At 46.8% G+C, this 22,821-nt stretch overlaps 1 protein-coding gene across 1 annotated transcript in view; it reads left to right on the forward strand.

The window, feature by feature from the left end:
• ACACA (acetyl-CoA carboxylase alpha) overlaps window positions 1-22,821 on the forward strand; it is a 129,389-nt gene that overhangs the window by 92,216 nt on the left and 14,352 nt on the right. Inside the window, 7 exon segments of the mRNA XM_026861688.1 lie at window positions 4,887-5,030; window positions 5,770-5,890; window positions 8,335-8,431; window positions 12,096-12,192; window positions 12,865-13,000; window positions 19,145-19,322; window positions 21,100-21,212. Of these exon segments, the coding sequence (XP_026717489.1) occupies window positions 4,887-5,030; window positions 5,770-5,890; window positions 8,335-8,431; window positions 12,096-12,192; window positions 12,865-13,000; window positions 19,145-19,322; window positions 21,100-21,212 (886 nt within the window).

Consider the following 22,821-nt stretch of genomic DNA (forward strand, 5'->3'; position numbering starts at 1 on the left):
GCTCTGACTTTAATAATCTCCAAGCATTAGACCGAGCCAATATGTTCCCAAGTCAGAAGGGTCCCCCACCGAACGCTCGTAAATTAAAAGTGCGGGAACTGCACGCGTTTGGAGATTAGAAATGCAAGAAGTGCAGCTCGTCTCCTGGCAGAGGAGAGGAGAGGAGAGGAGGCGTCTGTGCTCGTGCTGCCACGCCAGCGGGCGAGAGCCCCGGGCCCGGGGCTGCTGGGGGGCACGGCTCTGGCTGGCCCCCTGCCTCAGCCCGGGGCTCCTGAGCAGCTCTGCGGCGCCTTTACCCTCTAATGACATGGTACGTGTGGGGGAAGAGCTGAGGGATAGAAATGAACACTCTGAGATCTGTTGAGGCTTGACTGCACATAATAGCAGTCAGGTTTTAAGTTCCTACATTGTGTTTTCTGATGAGACATTTATTCTGATCATTTCTGCCTGTTTATGAAAAATAGGCTATTTATAGTATGTGCATGTGCCTTTTCTGCTTCAGGTTTCTGGCAGATAATATAAATTGTGGGATGGGAATTGCAATTATTGAAATTATTCGGATAAAAATCTGGCACTTATATTTGATATAAACACATGATATGCTCTGAATAATAACAGCACTTATGTTACATAATGATTCCCATTCAAGCCCTCTGCTGTCATTTTTTCAGATCTTTCATCTTTGATGAAACATATGAGCCAATCAAGTTTGCAGCCAAACCAGCTTTGCAGTGAATGTCTCAACTAACTAGCAGCTCAGTTTCTGAAAAGGAGCACAGAGAAAGCAGCTGGTCATCATGGGTTTGTAGTGCTAGAAAATGATTAATATGCACATGACATGCCTATAGACCTGTTGAGGATGGTCTTTTAAAGGCTGAAAAGGCTGCTAAGAATCCTGGCTCTCCTTTGTGCTTTCCAAAAGATCTTCTGAAGTAAAAAGAAATGCAGTTTCCCATTAGGGTAGGGAGAGCGGCTTTCGGAGGACCGAATGAAAGAAGTGTTGACAGTGCCGCCCGTGTGTTTTGTAAGCAGGTGCTGCCAAAGGTTGCATTATCTGGAAAACAGAGGGTGTTCTTGCAGTCACGGGCTGAGCCGTGACACGGGCGGTTCTGGAGCTAGTGTTGCCTTCTGGCCGCTTCACTCACATCATCATCCTTTTGTTGAGATGGGGGCACAGAGGAAGCGCTTTGTCCCGTGTGCCCTGTTAAATGCACAGCTTTCTGCACACCTGAAAGGTTTGTCTTCAGGGAGCAAAGAAAGGGGACACTCAGCAGCTCCTCCAAATCCAACCGGGGTCCCTAGTGACCGGGAGGCTGGTTGGCATCAAATACACAGCGAGTGACAGCGCTGTGTTAGTGGTTGTGGTTAATGCTAGCGCTCGGAGGGGTGGTGGGGGAAAGAAAGCGCTGGAAGGAAGCTGGGAAGAAACACAAAGACTGCTGGGGAAAGGCCTCTTTGCTACCGCCTTCCCCGGAGCACCGCACCTCGCTCGGGAACGTCAGCCTGGCTGCCCCGGAGTTGGAAAAAGGAAATGATATCCAAAATGCAAAGGCACCGGGCTAATGTGCAGGCAAGGAGCAGTAACAGAGATGGGAGGTCCTGACTAGAGACTTCAGGAGGAGTGAGTTTGGGATCTGTGTGCGGGGCCAGGCGCCCGCAGCAGCTTCTCCTGACCGGTAACATGTCAAACTCTGGGTGGGCAGAAACGTGGTTTCTGGGTTTCCAAGCTTTCATGGAGTGGAAGGAATTTTCATTTAAAGCAGATTTTTCTCGTGCCAGAAGCTTACTGTCTGGTGCTTTGCTGTTCATGGCTGCTCCTTTTTTGGCCGTTTTTGCCACCAGATTAAGCACAAGACCAGAGGTCAAATCTTGCCAATATTTGGGTGTACGTGTATTGTGTAGCTCAGCTTTAAAATCCTGGAACCTGCTCTTTCCCGCCCCTCTTGCTGGACCTTTCTTGATCTCTGGTCTGCGGCAGCTGACTCCAGTAGCTGCATCTTTGTCTGCTCCCTGGAGCGCTAGTAACCTTTCTGCTAGGAAGGGCCTGCTTTGCAAACTTAACCCTTCCAGGCACGTGTTTGGTCGTTAAACAGATACTTTCTGTAAACCTTGGGCTAGCGGTACTTTCGCTTCTTAACCTCCTTCTCTGCGTGACTCAGTTTCCCCCCCCCCATGGCAGGCCCAAACTTGAAGTTTACCATTTTGACAGATCCTGGTCGTATCATATACAGGGTTTAATACCTGTCTAACTGATTTAGCAACATTTCTACATCCACTCGAGCCTCTGCTGACGGTGTGTCTAACTGAGGAACACCCGAATCCCTTCGTTGTAGAAGCATCAGTTTTGGGCTTCTCCAGCAGATGTATTCTCTTTTCACCCTTGGATATTTTCTTGCAGAAACATTTATACAGCAATATGCATTGCACCATTTAAGATTGTTAATTGGAGATTGAATTACTTGTCAGCCTTTAAAAATGTAGTCCTCTGAGGTCAGAGATGAGGTGGTTAGCAGAGCTGAATGGATGAGCTATTTCATTCATTTTTTTTTTTCTCAAGCCCAATGATCATTGTCTGTAAGCTGGCTAGCCCTTCAGTGCCTTTTAACCTCTGGCACCCAATTCAGTCTGCAGCTGGAGGTGTGAAACAAGCTGGCAGGATCTCTGCTTGTTCCCGAGAAGGCAGAAGAGCACTGTGCAGAAGCAGGTTAGGGGCGCAGCACCCAGCCCAGCAGTACCCCCAGCAGACAAAAACCCCTTTAACCCCTTGGCCACACGCTTTCTGCCCCGGGGAGAGCAGGAGCTTGCTCTGCGTTTGGGCTGTGCTTAAGTCGGGGGCTGATTTAGAGCTTGCGAGTGCCCGTATGACATGTCCCTCCTGCTGCACCCGGTGCAGGTGCACATGTGTGGACATACATGTCATACAGATGAAGGCAGCGAGCGCTCATTGGTGCAACTTTTAAATGCAGCTTGGGACCGCGTCGCCTCTGCTGACAAACACTGACAAGTAAATACTACGCTCACTCAGTATTACAGAGGGATTTCATTTGCACGGCCCCTCACAATGCTCTGCCACTTCACTGAAATGTCTGGAGCACTCGGGAAAAGGAACTGCATATTTATCTTGATCTCCAAAAAGGGATTTAAGGGCGAGAGCAGGCGGTATATTAGACTGTTTTCATTGCCTGTCAGCAGTGGTAAACCTGAGCTGTCTACAGTGTCTCTGGATAAGCAGCAGCAGAGGCCCATTTTGCATGTACATACGTTTGCATTAGTTCATAGATGGGGAGTTTAAATCCTGTTTATTTTTATTTTCCTCTGTGGAAAGCATTTAGCTAGGCTTGTGCCTGGCACCTGGAGGCCTGTGCTTTTCTTTTCCTTGAACCTAAATCTGTGCTGCTGTCTTTTCTACCATGCCTTTTCATGGCACGGGCTTTCTTAGAGGAAGATGAAGGTGTTTGAACTCAGAAAGGAGACCCAGGAACGTCTCTGTGCAAAACCACAACGCTTACATTGACTTCTAAATTTTTGGGCTGGTTGCATAACTTTTGTGCCTCGGTACATAAACCTCAACTGACATCTGTCTGACGGGGAGTTTTGTGAGGATCACCTAGTGCTTGCAAAATGCTGAGTTTTGTGAAACGCCAGGCCACCAGGCCTTTTCTCCTCCAAAGGAAGATAAATTTGGAGTTGCAAATGGTAGTGTTGTGTCTTACTGGTTAGGCAGTGCTTTACACAGGCACAGTGGCTCCCTGACCCCAGTGGTGACTAACTGGTGGTGTGCAGGAAGAAAGCTAATTGGTCGCGGGTAGTTTTATAACCAGATCAACATTTTCTATTTTCATATCCCTTTAGCACCTTCTTGCTTTCAGCCTCAAAGGTCAAATCCTGAGAAATGTGAAGTTCCCCTCTGCTATGGGTGAGATGTGTTGCATCCCAGGCGCTCGCTGTAGGATGTCGGGGCGAGGATGAAGTCAGCCAGGCATCCCTTCCGTGAGGACAGGGCTGCCTCGGGCTCGGGCTGCTCCTCTCCTGGGTTAGCCCTTCTCCTCAAATGAGCTGCGCGGGTTGTTTGCTGGGGGAGGGCAGGTTGTTTGTGTGTGTTCGAGGGGTTTTTTTTAAGATCTAAATGAAGCAGGTATGTAATGCCCTCTGTCTGTTAGAAAGACTCAACCCATAAAAATAACAAACGGCATGTATTTGCTAGAATGTCAAAGTTATGAGTTTATTTTGTAATGATGTGCTCCTGCCTTCATGAGGTAAACTGGCCGTGGCAGAGGTGTTATTAGTAATATGGACTCAGTGGAGCAGAAAGCCGAGTGACCGAGAGATCAGTGTATCAGTCAGTGAGAGGGCAAATGGAAAGAGACAGCAGGAGAATGAGAAAAGAGCTGCGGTGCCTGGGCTGAGATTAGAGATGGAGCTGTGCAAGAGAATTAGAAGCCCAGCAGTCGGAGTCTTATTCTTTCCAGTCTCTCCAAGGAGCTGGTGGGGCTTTGTCTTTGCTATACCCGTCTTCACGTATGGGGTTGGTTTTTTCCTCAGTTAAAGGTTTAAATGGGTCCACCCTACCAGTCGTCTTAGTCGGAGCAAGTTTGAATTAGTGAGGCGAGCTCAGGTCAGCACCCAGGAGACTTGGTCATATATCAGCTCCATTGCTGCCTGGGGACAGGCAAGTCCTATAAGTGCCCTCTGCCTCAGCATCATTCCCTCTGGGATCACTATTCATAAGATCTTACCTGCCTGCGTGTCTTGGGAGGGTCTACCGTGAGTGGTTTGCTCCATCCTGTGGTGTCAAAGTGATCACAACTTGCTGCAGGTATCTCCTCAGCCAACACCTCCTTGGTACGTCCGTCCACTGACGATTTTCCTGCTTTTTCACTCAAAAGGTGCTTGGACGGGAAGTTTATACCTCCAACAACCAGCTGGGCGGGATCCAGATAATGCACAACAACGGAGTGACGCACAGCACCGTGTGTGATGATTTTGAAGGAGTCTACACTATTCTGCAGTGGCTTTCCTACATGCCAAAGGTAATTCCTGGCCCTGCAGGAGCACGAGGTGCCGCTACCCATTTGCTTTGTTCACAGGGTTTTGGGGGTTGGGGGACCCTCTGTATTTGTGGGTTTTTTTCTCATGCTTAACAAAATGGTTTAGGCTCAATGATCAAGGCTGATAAGCCTTATGGTACCGAAGGACACAGAGTAGGTTTTGTCTTAAAGTGCTGCAGGAACTGGGATGCGGGGCAGCCTGGCACTGCCTTGGCCACCTCCACATCGCTCCCCTGGTGTGCTGCCCTCAGTACTCCGGGCAGCAGCATTTTATGTAAGCAGCGAATTGTCTCTTACTGAAAAGACTCTGAAAGTTCCCCTCTGGGGCAGTAATTTGTAGGAGTTGATGTATATGTGTAAGCTGCTCTGCAGCCAGGAAGGTAGCAACAAGAACACGCAGGTCACCTTCCTTCAGGAAAGAGTGCACAGAATGAGTCAGGTGGCCTGGGCACCTTTCAAAAATTAAATTGCAACCCCTCGCTAATGCTGGCTGTGCCTGAAGTTCAAGAGCAAATGAAGTGCAATGTATGGCAAATGATGCCAAAGGAGGGTTGGAGAGGGTGTATGGAGCACCTTGGAAGTTTCTTAGGGCTCTTGCCAAGGCTCTGGGATTCCATCAGTGGGGGGGTTATGCCGTGTGGGGGACCAGGTCCTCTAGAGCTGGTGTTTGATGCAAAGCCGTGCAGAACTGCTTCCTTCAATATTTTTCTTTTTCCCTTAGAGTGTATACAGCCCTGTTCCTATCCTCAAAGTCAAGGATCCTATAGACAGAACCATAGAGTTTGTTCCGACCAAGACTCCCTACGATCCTCGCTGGATGCTGACTGGACGCCCAAACCCAAGTATGTAGATCTTTGGTGGCCAGGATATGCAATAATGTGTCAAGGCTTTATGTCTGCAATCCAAATATATTTCAGAGTTTATCAAGTAATTCAAACAATTTGAATCTAATACATAAAAATAGCATGTAAACTCTCAGTGCTTGAGGACAGCTACAATTATTAGTTACTTTTATAGATTTTCTTCTTTTTTTTTAATGGTTCAGAGGAAGATCCGTATATACACAGGGTCTGTACGCCGGAGGAATCACAGTATTCCTGCAGATCTTGGAGAATAACTGAATTGGAAATGCTGCAAACCACCGAACCCCCACATGTGCTTTTGGGGTTGTGCAGCCTGTGTAGTACAAGCTGCAAACTGGGTGACCATTATGCCTGCTGTTATTAATGAGTTTGGGGGGCTAAAATGAGATTTGTGATAAACTAAGTTTTCTGTTTTTGGATAATATTTTTTCATCATCTCTCAAGTAATTCATCCAGCTGTCTGAGTGCAGCTAACGCTGGCTTCCAAATCGAGTGACTTCAGATTTTAATTTAGTGGAAGCGTTAAGGAAAGCAGATGATTCCCTGTGATAAGTTAAAGCAGATATCTCCTAGGTGAAAAGTTAAAGCCATTTATTAGAGGAGATATTGCCGTGATATTCTTCAAACTGACGCCCGACACGAGGCCAGAATCTAAACGATCAGCTTTGGGCTCACGATAAAGAGATAATTTTGAAATGGATGGTCACATTTTACAGTGGGGCCACAGAGGCAAGGAATGTAGAACACAGTAATTACAAGTTTGGTCTTGATAAAACACTCTCCATCCTGTTTAAGTCAGCAGAGGTTAGCTTGCTTGGATCTCCACTTTTAATTGGTTTTGGACTTGGGTTTGCAGAAGCAGAGGTGCTTGTTCAGATTAAAGCCTTCCTCAGAAGCTGTGTTCCAAGGGGTAAAGATGGGAGGGATTTGGGGTTTGGGATTTTTTTGCAGAGCTTCGTGAAGCCCCAGTGGCAGGCAGGTGCCCCCAGAGAGCTGTGATTTCTGTAGTTGTCTGGGTGGGTAGAGTATCTCGATGCCCTGACTTCGGGATGTAGAGCTTGCACAGGCTGGGGGGGGGCTGCACAAAGAGAACTGTCTGCAAATTTTCCTTGTCCCTCCCCAATCCAGCATCAGCAGTCAGCCCAAATGAAAGCTTTTCATTGTGGCCTTACCTATTCACTGGAGTAGGGTCCAAGCTGAAATACTGGAAAACCTTCCTGCCATGGTTTTCTTGTCAGGAGAGCAGAAGCGGCGCCGTGCCACTGCACAGGTCGGCGTAGTGAGGCCTAACTCATCCGTAGCGTCACTTGTGCCCGCTTACGGAACACCCATGGAAAGTAGAGAAACACCCCGTGAACTGCTGCCTTGCTTTCCCTGGGGGTAACTGTCATCCTGAGAATTTTATTTGAAGGAATGGCATGGAGATTGTTAGTGAACAGGTATGTAGTTGCACGTGGGGATGGAGAGGTATTGCCGAGATATTTGAGTCTGTGACGCAGGAGGAACCCCAAGCCTGATGCTGCACTGGCTTTATAAAGAGTAAATAATACTAGTTCATGGTGAGCATGATCAGGGTAAGCAAGCCTCATAGTTCAGCATAGGAGCTGGTTGTCTGCAAGGGTCAGGAAAAGTTTCTTTCTCTTAGAGCTGCGCGTCTTGGTAATGTTCTCTTGGGAAACAGTTGGATTTCTCTCAACGGTTGGATTTCTCTTAAGAAGTTGCTGCTGCCTTTGGGCAAGAGAACGGGTCTGACAGCACGTGGACTGATCCAGGACGGTGACTCCTAAAGCGTGCTTTGGTTTAGGGAGACACGTCATCTGGGGTCTTCTATGCAGCAAGCAGGCTTTTGGTTTCGGAGTGCTTCATTTCATTTTTTTTTTCAAAGAAGGTGTGAAACACGCTCAGATGTGTGCTTTAGTCAGGCAGTCATAGAAATTCTTATGTTTAGTTCCTGAATTTCTTCAGCATTGTTTCTTGAAAGGAAAGATTAGGCAGAATCAAGAGAAAAATGTGAGATAAGTTTTAAAATAGATAGGCATTTTGAAAACATCTTTAATGGCTTTACTGCCTTTTGACAAATGTTTGTAGTGTCTTGAAAAAAAACCCCGTTATTTATTTAAAAGCATGCGAAGTCCCTCTGCTATCTGAACCCCGTCGTTTAACAATAAATGATGCTTTTGCTGATAAATTACTGTCTTTATGCAGACTAGCAAATGAAATAAGACATGATGGCTGAAGGCAGACAAATGCTCAGCTGTCTAATGTTCCCTTGTATTATAATCTATTTTAAAATAAATAAATAACAAGACAGTGCCATGTTCTCCAGTTGGAATTTTTAAGCAAGTTTCAGTTGCTCCTTTGATATTCTCTCTTCTTTCTTCCGTCTTTCCTCTGATATTTCCCTTTTTCTCCCTTCCCTTTAGGTCAAAAAGGACAGTGGCTAAGTGGTTTCTTTGATAATGGCTCGTTCCTGGAGATCATGCAGCCCTGGGCGCAGACAGTGGTGGTCGGTAGAGCAAGGTAAGATCTAAGAGGCGTTTCAGACATCTGTAGAAATCAAGTTTTTGTTATGCTTTGCGTTTTTCTAGAACATCCTTTGGAAGTTGATGGCTCTAAGTAAAACTAATTCATTGCTTGAGTAAGAAACTTCTTTATCACATGAATGAAGCGTGGTCTGATCATTTCTCCTGCTCTGCTTGGAGGTGACAGCTTTAACGTGCACAAAAGCCAAGAAGAGAGATGTTGTGACAAATGTTGACAGACAATATGCTTCCCGAGGTGTGTGGTTGCATAGTGAGACCTTCTTGCAGCTCTGACTGAGTTGAAAGTTCTTCATGCAGTTTATTGTTTTGCATTTTGACCCGCAAGAAAAGTTCAACTAACACTAGAGCAAATTGCAAGAAACTCTGCGTAGAGAAGAGCTTAGTGTTGAGGTTTTCATGGAATAACTCGCAGCATTTTCCCAACAAGCACTCGCCACACCTGATCTTAGCTGTTTTTCGTGAGACGGAGATGTGCAGCTCCAGAGACCTGAGGCACTCACCTCCTAAGGGGAGTCCCTTCCCCTTACCTTGCTGCGAAGGGGCACAGGTTCCCTGTTGCCCCGAGATTTAGATCCCTGCCTTGAAAACATTTGCAGCCTGGGTTGTTCTCAGTGTTGCAGGTCTGGTGAGCTCTCAGACCTGGCAGGAAGCAGAAGCCTGGAGAAAGGATCCTGTATTTTGACAGAATGCAAATCAGAGCTGGGCTCAAAAACCCCTCAGTCACCTCTTTTCTAGTTTCTTCTTTATTTTTTTGCACCCCCCCAAAATGGCTCCGTGAGTTTCCTGACCTGATTGTCAGCTTCCTCTCAGAATAAAGCCACGTTGAAAGAGTCCATTTATCTCCCTTGAGTCACCACTACAAGTGCTTGAGCTGCCCAAACGCAGCGTGCTTATCCTTTGTGACTCCTCATTCCTCAGACTCCTGCCAGCTCTCCTCTCAAGACAGAGCTTCATACTCTTGCCTCCAGCAGACTCCCAGATCCTAATTGATGTCAGTGGTTTTGGTTAATTGTCAGCCTTTTTTCTTGTTGTTAGCAAGTGAGAGGAGAAGAAAAAACCTGAAGTGCCTGAATGGGGTCCTGGAGGCTTCAGGTGTTAGACTTAATGAGATACAGTCGTGCCCGTGCATGACGGGTGTTCAGAGCACCTTAGTGCCTAGCAGAAGTCTGTGTCAAAGAAAAATCTTTTATTTACAGATCCTTCACCTCCCCTACTGTCAGCACTGCAGCGCCAACAATCCAGAGCCAAATGACCTGATAATGCTTACAGTCTTCTGGAAATCCTGTGGCCACCCCTGGGGTCTGACTCCATCAGCCTCTGACCTCACCCTGCTGGTGACTCAGGGACTGGCTGTTGTACCAGGAGATCCCTGGTCGTCCTGTGTTTGATTCCCAGAGCGTTTGGTGGGAGACAGGGAGAGACACTGCTGTTCCTGAAGGGCACATCAGGGCTGGGATGGCCCCCTGGGCTCCCAGCCACTATGGCAGCGGGTCAGTGCTGTGTCTTACCTCGGGTACGCTGACAGCGCACGCGGCCCCAGAATATTTGGCACTGGGAGCTCCCATTTCTCTTTCAGCCTTTCAAAAGCCACAGCTCGACAGAGTTCTCCTAATGAAATAGCAAAGCTTATGACATTCACTAGAGCTCCTGTGCAGACTCCCAGAGGATTGAGTCCACTCTGGACATCTCTGAAATGGCCATCAGGAGCTCTGTTAATACGTTAATGAAATGCTGCACAATAACGGAACGAGGCTTCCAGATACAGGGTGTGCTCAGCAAAATGTCCCTCTGTTGCTCGCTCTTAAGACTTTTGGGGGTCTGTAATGAGTTTAGAACTGCCTTTGGCGTATCCCAGTGCAGAGTGTGGTGCAGGGAAGCATAGCCATCTCCTCCGATACCGTACCGGGGCTCTGCAGCGTGGTATGTGTGCGCTGGACAGGCCCAGCTGGGGACGAGCCAAAGCGGCTCTGCCTCCTCGGAGTTCCACGGCTCTGACCAGTGCTGGCCCAGGGCCCTCAGTGCCGGTACCCCTGAAGATCCTTCCCACTCAGAATCTTGTCTGATCTTTATGCAGTGTTGAGAGGAGCCGAAAATACCTGCTGCCCCCACTCCTCATTGTAGCACGTAACCGTGGGATGTCCTGTGATCTTTTGATACACTTTCTTATTTTTCTCTGCTGTCTGTGACACTCTGAAGTTTTACCTTGCAACATTCTCTAATTATTTAAGGGCTTTGAGGTTAAGCAGTATACCGGGGGACAGGGAGAGGGGGGAAATCAATGATTTGGCAAAGCTAGATGGTCTCTGTCCAGGCCCATGCTCAGCTTCACTTGCAGTTCCTTGAGAAATTCCAAGTTGCTCTGGACTCTCACATACAGGTATATATAATACAAATGAAACCGACTGCTTTCAAAAGCAGTGGCATTTTGAAAAAACAAATAGGAATGTATTCTTCTGGGATTGTTACTGTAAGTGCTGCCAAAACTCATCTTTTGTATGTATGTTTGGAATATGTGTGCTGTTGGCTGTAAATTGTCTTTTATTATTCTATGGCAACTTGTCCAGGGACACACTATAAAACAAGATGTAGCATCTTCATGTGCTAGCCTGATAAAATTTATATGAAGTATAATGGAAAACAGAAGTTGTTTTGAGCTGTTTTCAAGTTCAATAAATAACTGTAATACTTGGATAAAGATGTTCTTTATTAGGTCACATGGGCCCTAATATAGAAGTTATAAGTTACCGATTTAAGACGGCTTCTGCAATTACGGGTTTCTAGGCAGACTCTTAATCATAGTGAATGGGAATATTTTCAACCCCCTAGTGCACATAGGCCTTGTCACTTTTCCTGCCTGCAGTGCGTGTCATCCAGCTTGAGGTGGTTGAGGAGAGAGCCTAGGCTCTGCTGGGACTCCCGCCATGGGAGTAAGCAGTTGTCATCGCAAGCAAGATGCCTTTTGTGTAAAGGAGTGGTGAGATGCTGTGGAAAGCAGAGCTGAGCATCCTCCCTGGTGCCAGCCCTCCCTGCCCATCCCTCCGTCCCTGCACCCGTCCCACCCTTCTGTCATCCTGCAGCAGAGGGTCTGGGGAGGAGATAGACAGGCAAACCCAAACCTTTTACCCGTCATTTCACCCTGAGGCTTGGGAGAGGGAGTTTCTGTGAGCAGTGGGGTTTAGGGTGGCTGGGACATCAGCACTGCTCAGACATGCAGCCTGTGGATCTGTTCCATCAGCATGCAGTGCTTGTGAAAACAGGGCTTGGGAAGGTTGGCTCTTCATGTTTATTTTTTGTGGTTAAGACCGTCCGAATCAAAATCTCTGTGGTGGCAGGTGAAGGGCAGGTGAAGGTGGCAGGTGGAGATACAGCTATATCATTCAAAATCTGGGCTTTGGTTTATTCTATTTAATTTTTAGTGAGGTGTGTGCTAGGTTTTAGAACTAGATTTTGCTTTCAGAACTGTGACTTCTACTCTGAAATTCTCCAACCACATGCCTACACTCTTAAAAAGGGCCAGAATGCTGCTTCTGCCGTTTGCTTGCATTATTTGTCTGCCTTGAGTATTTTGATGCAAATTGGAAAAAATGTCTAGTTGTGTAACAGTAGAAATACGAATTTTCATTTGTCTCGCGTGCTACCAGGCTGGGAGGAATACCTGTAGGAGTAGTTGCCGTAGAAACAAGAACGGTGGAGCTCAGCATCCCTGCTGATCCTGCAAACCTGGACTCTGAGGCCAAGGTAGGTTGAACGTGTGCTCGGTTCCTTGTTTGTCCTCTGCAAATGTCTCTGTGGAAAGAACACTTGTTTTGAGGGGTTTTTTTTTTCCCCAAATGTGGGACAAAGCGCATAGCCATTCCCTGGTGAGGTGCTAATGCCTGGCAGGTGCTGGGAGGAGCGAGCGCACGGTTGTGTTGGCCGTCGTACAGGAGGCACGTTCCCCAGCAGTTCTGCTTCTCTTATGGCTCAGGTGAGGTGCAGGGACGAGGGACCAGGAGATCTGGCAAGCAAAAATCATTTCCCTGTTCTCTTGCTGTGACCGTAGTGTTTCATGGTCTTTCTGCTCTGACATTTTGCTTTTCTCCTGCCTGATTTCACACCTCTGTCCCTACATCATCTCTTCAGCATTTTCTCCTTTGCATATGCTTTTCTCTCTCCTTCACCTTCTTACAGCAGTGATAGTGTCCGGCTTTCTCTACAATCTCAATTCTTAGCTAAACCAGTGGGAACACTCCTGTTGCTGTTGGTGACAAAGGGATTGTCCCGATTTTTCTGGGGGCAGGCAGATCTAAAGCTGCGTTCCTCGTTGTTAATTCCACGTCACAGCTCCTGTTGCATCTATTTGTGTGGGTTTATGCCAGCTCTTGTATTAATGGGCTTCAAAACTTAACAGTCTTTTTTCACTCTCAACAGATAATCCAGCAGGCTGGTCAGGTGTGGTTCCCTGACTCTGCCTTTAAGACTGCTCAGGCTATTAACGACTTCAACAGAGAAGGGCTGCCTCTGATGGTCTTTGCTAACTGGAGAGGCTTCTCTGGCGGAATGAAAGGTAACCCTGGGCTTGGGTCCCCTTTCGGGGCTGTCCTGCAGAGTGGCTCGTCCTTCACTGCCCGGGGAACCGCTGCTGTTCCCCCCGCGGCACGCCAGTGGCACTGGCTCTACTGGCTTCGCGTCCTGAAGCAGTTCTCTGGGGACAGACTGGCTGTGGAAGTGTGTGGCAAGGGACAGAAGTGGGTCCTGTCTTTGGGCAGCAGCTAGCTGTCAGATTGCCTTAACTGCAGTGACAGCTTGTGTCTGTAAACTTGCAGAGGTGCTCTGCTTCACCCCTCCTTGTTGCAGTCTGCATTCAGCCCCCCCTTTCATGGCAAGTATGTGACCTGCCTTAGAAGTGCTAATAAGGGGATACTTTGCCAGGCCTCCCAGAGTGTTTGGACATGTCATCCCTCTGAAATCGTGGCAGTGCTCTGCCCGGCTCTCCTGAAAGTCAGTTGTAATCGTTGCACAACCAGCTGGAGGAAAGGGACACTCTGCAGGGTTTCATTCCTCTCCTCCCGCTGTGCCCCTTGGCTTTAGGCACGTAGCAGGAATAGCATAGAGTATGCAGGGTGCAAATTTGATATCAAGTTCTTTTCAAAATATGCAATGCAACTGTATTTTTATGTGTACCATCATACTGGTCAGGAATCATTAAGGTTGGAAAAAATCATCGAATCCAACAAGTCTCACCTGCAGTGGGAACAGGTAGTTGAATGTTAACAGTGGTCTAGTTGCCAGCAAAATTTGCAGCTGCCAACCTGGGCTAGTTAAACACTAATCTCAGGAAACCCCTTCTGCTTCGAAAGCTTTATATCCTTCTGCCTCAGCTTAAAAGCGGGGCTGGACAAGCCACCAATATTGCGTATCAAAAATGTACAGGCATATTCTGTCAACATTGTCTCCCTGATGATTTGTCCCACTGTAATATTGTCCTATCAAGGACTGTCTCCCCGTTGACTCTTTTGGTGGTAGCGATGCTCGGAGGAAGTGAACAGTTCTAAAACTGCTCAGTTAATATCCAGCAGTTACATTTTTGCATCACATATTGGTACTTTCTATTTTGTGAAGTGCCAAGAATGTGAGATTGATGCTATAAAACTTACATCAGTAAAAGATTACGGCCTCTTACCCGCATGCGGCAGTTAACAAACACAGGAGAAAAGTTAGAGATGCACTAACGTGGTGGAAGTTCCTGCTCTGGGAAGACTCACGGGGTGACAAAGGCTGAGGTCCTGCTCTGCTGTCTCATGAGCAGGGTCGGAGCAGTGCCATTGAGCTTGCGGGTGCGAAGATGGAAGATAGCAAAAGATGGCAAAATTCTTCCCTCCGGAATACACCTGTTCTCTCTCAGGTTTCTGTTCCCTGGGCTGCTACTGCCCTCCCTTCGTGACTTGCTTTCCCTACCACGCAGCTGAGGGGAAGCTGCTGCTGTACCTTCACCAACCATTCGCTAAATATTATTTTGCCTTACTACGTTGAGAGATCTGTCGGCTTTGCCAGTGCCGTTTGCTGGGTTCCTCAGGAACCGAGTTTAGCTTTGGAGGTGAGGCCAGAAGCCCCGGGTGAAAGGCTCTATGAGGATGCTAACGCTGACGTTGTGTGTCCCCACTTGCTGCACCCCAGCCGGCAGCAGGAGGAGGAGGAGGGACGAGCAGAGCCACTGCAGTTTGCACCTTGGTCCATGCGTTTTCCTCCACCTTGTTTGCTGCCAGGGCCCACGCAGCAAGTGTTGGTCTCTCCTGACACTTTGTGTGCTCCTTGGGGAGTTGTTTGCAGTTTTGGTTTCAGTGCTGGCTGGGGATTATGCAGGGAGGGAAAATAAACAATTATGCCACCCCTCAGTGCACACAAACACACTGCCAGGAGCCGACTGCACTGTGGGTAAAATGACTCCAAAATTGTGTGTAATGAGTAGGAAAAGATTAGAGACAGCTCTTGCTATGCTGAAAATTGACATTAGTGGAGGGAAAAAAAAAAAAAAAAAAAAAAAAAAAAAAAAAAAGGCGAGAAAAAAAGCACCCCTCTTTCCTAGTCGGCCTAGGAGGTCTAATTCAAGCCGTAAAATAAATAAATAAATAACATAAATAAAAGCGTATCACAATGGTATTGGTGGTTTCCCCAATGAGCTCTATCTGGCCAGAAGGCTATTCAGCATAATGCAAAATTAAATTATAAAAACTGGCTTGAATATTTAGATGGAGGAGCCATTTGGAAGTGGTTTATTTAGGCGAACCGGCAGTGACCCACAACGGGGAGACATCAAGCGTGAAATTTACTGAAAATTAGCACCAGGGTCTTGGACTCGGCATGAATAGTTTGATAGCATGCAAATCCCCACCACATTAAACTGCAGCACCGCTTGTGCTACAGGGTCACTCGCAGTTGGTTTTTCATGTTTTACTTATTATTTTTTTTCCTGGGACGGGTTATAAATAACAATAAAATAAAAAAAAAAATCAGCAGAATGAAAAGGCTGTTTTAAATCTCTGATTACCTGGATGTCAAACGCCGGTATTGCTTGTATGGAATGGGTTTATGAGGGACATGATGTGTCTGCAGCCAGCGCACGCCTGGTGTTTACCTTCAGGTCCCATCTGATAATCCAGCCAAGCTGATGAGATCCGTTCCAGCTTTGGAGGTTCAGGGCACGCTGCCTGCCACTATGGAAATGCAGAAGGCTGTCTGCAGCCTTTCTAGCATGCTTGCTGCATCTGACTGCCAATATTTACACATACAGCGTAATGATAACAGCTTCCAGCAGATTTCATGTCTGCGTGTAGTAGGCGCGGATGCACGGTGCAGCTGAGCAGGCAGGCGGGGAACGGGGAGGTGTGCTGCGAAGGCTGTCAGCCCTCCTGAATACCCAACACCGCCGTGGTTCCTCGAGGACTTCTGCAGCACCGCTGTCTTGCAGGCGGCTTATTAGGCTGAGTTTTAAATTAATACAGGAATTAAATCTGGCCCACAAATGATCATATTTAATTTTCATTATTCCAGTCTCGACACAAGCAACTTCTTTGCAAGAACAGTGGTGTGGACAGCCCGCTCTCCAAGTGCCTGCCGTGTTCTTTGCTGCACGGATGATGACGGAAGGGATTGGGTTTTGTTTTAAACATAGTAAATGCGTTAGTTACAGCATTAACAGTTTATAAAGTCTGCACCCTGCCAAGGCACAGGGCTACACAGAGCAGGGGGTACCACCGAGACCCGGCATCGTTTCCCACCTGCAGCAGTTACATTTGCTGCACTATTTGCATTGTAAGGGTGGAGAATGCAGCAAAACTGCAAGTAAGAGGCAGTTGTCACAGTATGGTGAATGTTGCGTGGTTTCACACTCTAATGCAGTATTAACGTAAATCAGGGAGGTTGTGTCTTCTGGCGAGTGGGCATGGGGACTACAGGCAGATGTTTTGGGTTGGTTTTGCACTGTTTTTGTGACCTTCATCAACCTATGATGGTTTGTTTTATGTTTTAGGTTATGTTTTACCTCTTAAAAATACACCTTAGGAGTCCCTACTTCGCTGAAGTGGTAGGTGTAGGCAAGTTGAGCAGTTGGGATGGAGGGAGGGCAAGCCCCAGGGGAGAGCAGGCTGCTGGTAATGCTGGGGACAGTTGTGGAGCCTGTGGGCACTGCGGTTCCCCTTGGCTCACCTCAGGAGCTCTGCAGCTTCTGTGGTCCGGAGCCGTGCGTGGCACCGTGGGGACCTTCGCTGGTGGCAGGCACATTGATTGTCTCTCCTTTGTTTGGGCAAAACTTGGTCTCCGTTAGTGGAAGCTGTTCCCTTACAAAAAGGGGAAATCCTCTACGAGAGGCATTTGCAGCCAGATCTCAGATGAGTGCAGCAGCAGGTCCGCTGCCCTCAGTGGAAGTTTCGAGCATCCATGGAAGCCAGCAGCTGGTGTAAATCTGTATATGTAAAATATAAACCTAAGGCTGCTGGGACGTTCCAGGCAAACAAAGTGCTGTGTTGTAGGATCCCAAAAGGAGTAACTGTGTGCACAACCACGTAGAGGTAAAGTTCGTGCTTCTAGATGGCTTTGACAGTCTGATCCTGAAAGTATCGCAGGCACAGAAATACTGCCCTGACCTTGCCGATGCCGCCTGGAAAAGCTGAGAGATTTAGAGCTCTGCACAGAAAGCATCAAGTGTCTCTCAATTTCCCTGCTCCTCCTCCCTCTGCCTTCTTCAAACAAGTAGTGCTTCTTTTTTTCTACACTTAACCTGAGTAAAATATATACCCTTGGCAGGAGTGAAAAATGTATTGCTAATTACGCAATTATTTTATTATGTAGCACTAGTAAAAAATGTCTAGTAAAGAATTAATTCAGTTAAAATAATTTGAATCAAGCAATTATTTTCTTAACACTAGAATTAGCTGAAAGTACTTCAAGTGGTTTATTACTAGCACTACATAATAAAATAATTGTGTAATTAGTAATAAATTTGTCACCCCTTTTGAGGTCTTTTTCTTTGCTTAGGACAAAGTAAAAGGTTGGAGTTTTGTTTGGTTCTCAGTCCCCACTGTCTCTGCCACAATTTATGCTTATTCCCAATTAGAGGAAATAAATTGTTCTTCTTTTCATCAGCATTTGACATTCCTTAAATAATGTGAAACTCCTTCTCTTGGGTACTTGGACAATGACCTTGCAAATGAACTGGAGAGATCACATCAGTGCCTGTGGTGCTAATAGATGTATAGATATATAGATACACACACGCACACACACACTATGCATCTCTCTTGCCTGCTGTAGACGTGTTAGTGGGTGTATATCTCTGTGAGAGGGTGTGTGTTTCCCGAAGAGTTAAGCACTTAACTATGTCCATGTTAATGCTTAACATTAAACTGGGGTTAAATGCCAAGGGGACTTTGGCTGGAGTCTCTTTCTCCTGCAGAAATGGTGGCTTTCTCAAGTGATTGTCAGGGTTTTAGACGAAAAAAAAATGTGTCTCACCCTTTTAAGACTATTACTGAGGGCCAGCACGTGTGCGTGGTACAGACGTGCAACCCACTTGTTTTTTCTGCTTTATGCACTGGTATTTTAATGGCCAGAAAAAAAATTAGACAAACTGGGAGGTGCTAAGCAAAGAACAAAAATGATGAAGGGGATTGAAAATACCGTCCTGGGAGACAGGAGAAATGAATACCTATAGTGTGTCTAAAAAAAACCCAAAAAACAACAACCAAACAAACCACCACTGAAAAGTATACTGCTATTTATAGCAAGCCTGAAGGAGTGGAGAGATTATGCAGGGTGATGCGAGGAGTTGTAATTCGAAATTAATGGGGATGGGGAAGGAGGGGAAGTTTGGTCGACTACTGAGGGAAAATGTCAACTCTGTTTGGCTGTGGAAATGCCCCTAAAGAAGTTGTAGATTTATTGTTTGGGATTTCTAAATGAAAGCTTTAAAAAGCACTGGGAAAGAAATGTAGGATACAGTCCTCTGTGAACAAAGGGATGGACTAGGTGATCCTAATAAGTGTTTTTCATTTATTCTGTATTTTATTTGATACTTCTGTATGTAATTATATGTAACAAAATGTATATATTCAAGGGTGCCTGTTTCCGTTATAAACTATATCCATTATAAACTATATCATCTCATATAAATTCTTTTGCCTTCCTTCTTTTCTCTTTTATTTAAATCACCTTTGGGGCTGATATTTTCCATGTACTGTCTTTACACAGTGGACTTACTCTTATTAATTTTGGGCAAAACGCCCTTAAATTTTAATGCAAGAAGGGAAGACTGCTGTTTCACGTCCCTCCCCACACAGTAATTTTTACAGAGATAGGTAAAAGCTCTTGCTGCCGTTAGGTCGTGGCTGGTGGGGAAGGTCCGTGGCAGGGAGGCTGAGGCTTGCCCACGCTGAGCCCCGCAGCCCCGGGAATCCGTGTGGTTACACTGTGTGGTTACACTGGAGCGGGTCTCCAGAGGGGAGGGGCAGTGTCTGGGAGCAGGACTGAGGTGGAACCATCTCCTTCCTGAGTCCACCTTGCCCAGCTCTGGATAACGACAGCCAGAGCTCGCAGACTGCAGCGGGAGGTGCTCAGAAGAGCTGGATAATTGTATTTTTTTCCCCGGTTTGACCGAGTGTGGCAGGGCTGAAGCCCTGACACGCTGACTTCAAGCGCTGTATCCTTTTTCCTGCAGACATGTATGACCAAGTGCTCAAGTTTGGTGCCTACATTGTGGACGGCCTGAGAGAGTATCGTCAACCCGTGCTTATTTACATCCCACCGCAGGCGGAGCTGAGGGGAGGGTCCTGGGCAGTGATTGACCCCACCATTAATCCCCGTCACATGGAGATGTACGCGGACCGCGAGAGCAGGTACGGCAGCTTTCTCCTCCCTCCATACCCACCTGCTCGGAGGCATGATTACCTGGCTGGGCGAGAAGCTCTCAGTTAAGAGCGTGGCAGTTTGTTACTGAGAGGGGCTGACTGTTTTCCAGTGGTAACCAGTGTCTCGGAGGGGTTTGCTGGGTAGTGCTCACAGCGAGGACAATCCGGATGGTCTCCTGACTCAGACATAGGTGGGGGTAAATTCTGTAGCTGGTGTGAGCCAGCCTCTGTGAAGGTTCATTGCTAACGTTCACAAAGCACAGCGAGATGTTGGTTCTTAGGATTTTTTAATTTTTTTTTTCCCTTCTGATATTTCCACACGTGGCTTTGCGCTTTAAACAAGTGCCTGTGCATACAATTTTGTAAATTAAATAAGTGTAAATAAGCGTGTGTTTCAAAATCCCCGAGCGTTGCACTGTCTGTCATGTGAGTACCTGGGTAGTTGCACTTTTTTAATGAAATATAACTTGCATAAGTGAAGTTCTAATTACCGGTGTTCAGGCTATAAAAGTACAGGCAAACTCTTGGAAGCAGGTTTTAAAAAATATTTTAAAGAATTTCTAAAATAAAGAGATACTGAATCATTTGGAGGAAAAAGCTAGCCCTGCCTGGGCTATCTGCAGCAGGTAGAGGAAGGCATATAGGACAGCATGAAGATCGTGCTATCAGGGCATCTTCTCCTTTCTACCATCTTGGCAGGGCAAAAATCCCAGGCAACTGCTCCAGAGGGGGGAAAAAAAGTGTTGAGAAGATGCCCATGCTAGATGCCCGTTTCCCTTGCCCTTCCCAGCGGGATTTTGCTCCTGGTGGGATGCTTGCCTCTCTCTCTGTTCTGAAGAAGTGAGACAGAGACCTGTGCTCTGTCGCCCCCCGCTATTTTCTGCATCTTGAGCAAACATTGTCTAATCCTCATCTCGTGGAAGTCAGATGTTTTTGTTGTTCTCTTCCTACTTAGAAACGTGGAGCCTGTTTGCTTCACAGTCAGACACTGTGAGCAGGATTTCTACAAACTACTTCCCCCCCCCCGGAGTGTTTTTTGGGGTGCATGCAGCAGCAGGTCCCTCCCACTGCTCCCACCCAGTACCTTTCTGAGGAAACCTCCAGCCAGCTCCCTGCCTTGCAAGACATCAGGAACCTGTGTGGTTTGCAGACCTGTAGTTGGTCTTGAGCTCCAGTAGCCAAGAAAGAGATTATTTTGCAAAATGTGTCATCCTGTCCCTAAGTACTGTTACGCATTTGTAATAATTCTTCTTGCTGTTGCTGTTCCATAGCCCTCATCAGGAAGCCCTGACCTTCCTCCTCGTCATTACTCCCACCCTCACTCTTAAAGACCAAAGTGATTTTATTACGAAGCCCAAGTTTCAAATCACATGCTCCTGTCTTTGACCTGGGAAGTGGGCAGGTTCTCTGATGAAAACAGCTGGTTAATTGGGTTGTTTTGTAAAGCTTACCTACCTTTTGAAAGAGCTTTCAGGTCAGAGCTTAAAATAGACTGCCGAAGAGCATTGCTTGTACCAGGCTGTACTGTACGCTGTGGGATAGGCGTGTTTCTGTGAAGCCTGGGGTGCATTTGTGGCACTGGAGAAAAAATAGCTAAGATTCTTTCTTTCTTGTTCTCTCTTTCTCTTTGTTTTGTCTCCCTCCCCCCCCTTCTTTTTTTTTTTTTACGTACTTTCTAGATAACATTGAACCGTTCCGTTTTGTGTTTCCCCTTGTCTGATGACCTGAAAGTGCCTTTCTTTTCTCTTTTCCCCTCACTGATCAGAGGAGGAATCCTGGAACCGGAGGGGACGGTAGAAATCAAATTCCGCAGGAAGGATCTGGTGAAGACGATGAGGCGAGTGGACCCCATCTACATCCGCCTGGCGGAGCGGCTGGGTACGTCTGCGCGGGGCTGGCGGAGCAGCCATCCGTTCAGCTGGGGGCTAATGAATGTGTTTATAGACCTTAAAAAGGGGCACTGAGGCATTTTATCAAATTCATGATAATTTTTATTTACTGCCATCTTAACTTGGGAAGAAAACCAGATGAGACAAGCTGCATGTATGTACGTGTGAGAGAGATGATATTGATGTGCATTTAGCATACCTAGGCTGTGTGTAACACAGGGTCTCTTCAAACTGATTTATTTTTTAATTTTTTTTTTTATTGAATGGGTCTTACAACAGACACTTAAGGATGCTTGGGTCTAGTTTCCATCTCAGCAGTTGCTCAGCTCACTAAAAGCTCATGGGCCAAACCTTCAGCTGGTGTCATTTGGCATAACTAAGAATTTGGTCAAAGACATTTTGGGCTGCTGGACTATCACAGTGTGTCTGAGGTAATTTTGAGTAATGATCTCCGTCTGCTCTCCAGTCTCAAGAAAATAAAAAAACATTCTTCACCTCCTCAGTAAAGCAGGTGATGATCTGCAGTGCTCGTGGCGAGCGCGTCGCTGTGTTACTGCTCTGCCTTCCGCTCCAAATGATCCCAGCGCCTGGGAGACACCCAACAACCCAAAATACAGGCTGTTCAGCAAAATGCACTTAATATCAGATATGTACTCTCTCAGGGGAATAGACTCTTTAAATAGTTCTTTACTAGCTCTTACTATAAGAATATAATCTTACAGAGCCTCTTTTTACCTCCAAAATTGACTACATTTCAGTAGTGGAAGAGGCATGCTACGTGGGTATGGTTTGAATTTATAAAGCCTTTTGGGATCCTTCAGGAGGAAAAGTGTTCTGCAAATGACTGATAAATCGTGGCTATTGCTGCAGTTACATTTTATTATTTGGCTTTTTTTAATTTATGGCAGTGCAACAATTTATATACAAAACAACCGTTCTGATATGCCTTGGGGAGAGAATAATAATTGTAAATGGTGTGGGGAGTGTTAAGAATCAGACTTCTTGCTGAAAACCAGGTTCTTACTGATGTCTTTGATAGCATCAAAGGCATTTTCTCTCTTTTTAATGATAGTATTTTGAGACTCTCTTTGTTTTCTCTCACTGTGCCGATTGCTTTCTGGGCGAGAAGCAGGTTAGCAGGTGTTTGAGTTTTGCAGACCAGCACAAGGCAGCAGTTTTACCCAAGTTCAGAGCTTGCTCGTGTGCGTTGCGTGTTACTGCGTGCGAGAGCGGACGCAGGTGCCCGGATGGATGGATGGATGGATGGATGGATGGTTACTGTCTACCTGTGTCTGTTGGAATTTAAAACCAGTTGCAGCAAGGAGATTCTTTTCACAAAACCTCACTTCTGACCTATGTTAGACTTGACAGCATCCCTTTAGGAGCAGGCAGACAGGGTGACTACACCAGCGCCTGGACACCCAGCACAGGGTCCCAACAAACGCTCTTCGAGGGTGTCTGACCCTCTACAGTTCCGAGGCTGCAGGGGTGGGCAGGGCCCGCAGCTGCACCTCCCGTGGGTGCTTGCACCCTGGCAGCCGCCGCCCGAGAGCTGAGCTGCCTCTGTGGTGCGAGTCTCCAGGGGCAGGAGCAATCAG

This window comes from Athene cunicularia (assembly GCF_003259725.1).
Source record: "Athene cunicularia isolate RWA chromosome 19 unlocalized genomic scaffold, athCun1 chr19_part1, whole genome shotgun sequence".
In the NCBI taxonomy this organism is placed as follows: Eukaryota; Metazoa; Chordata; class Aves; order Strigiformes; family Strigidae; genus Athene; species Athene cunicularia.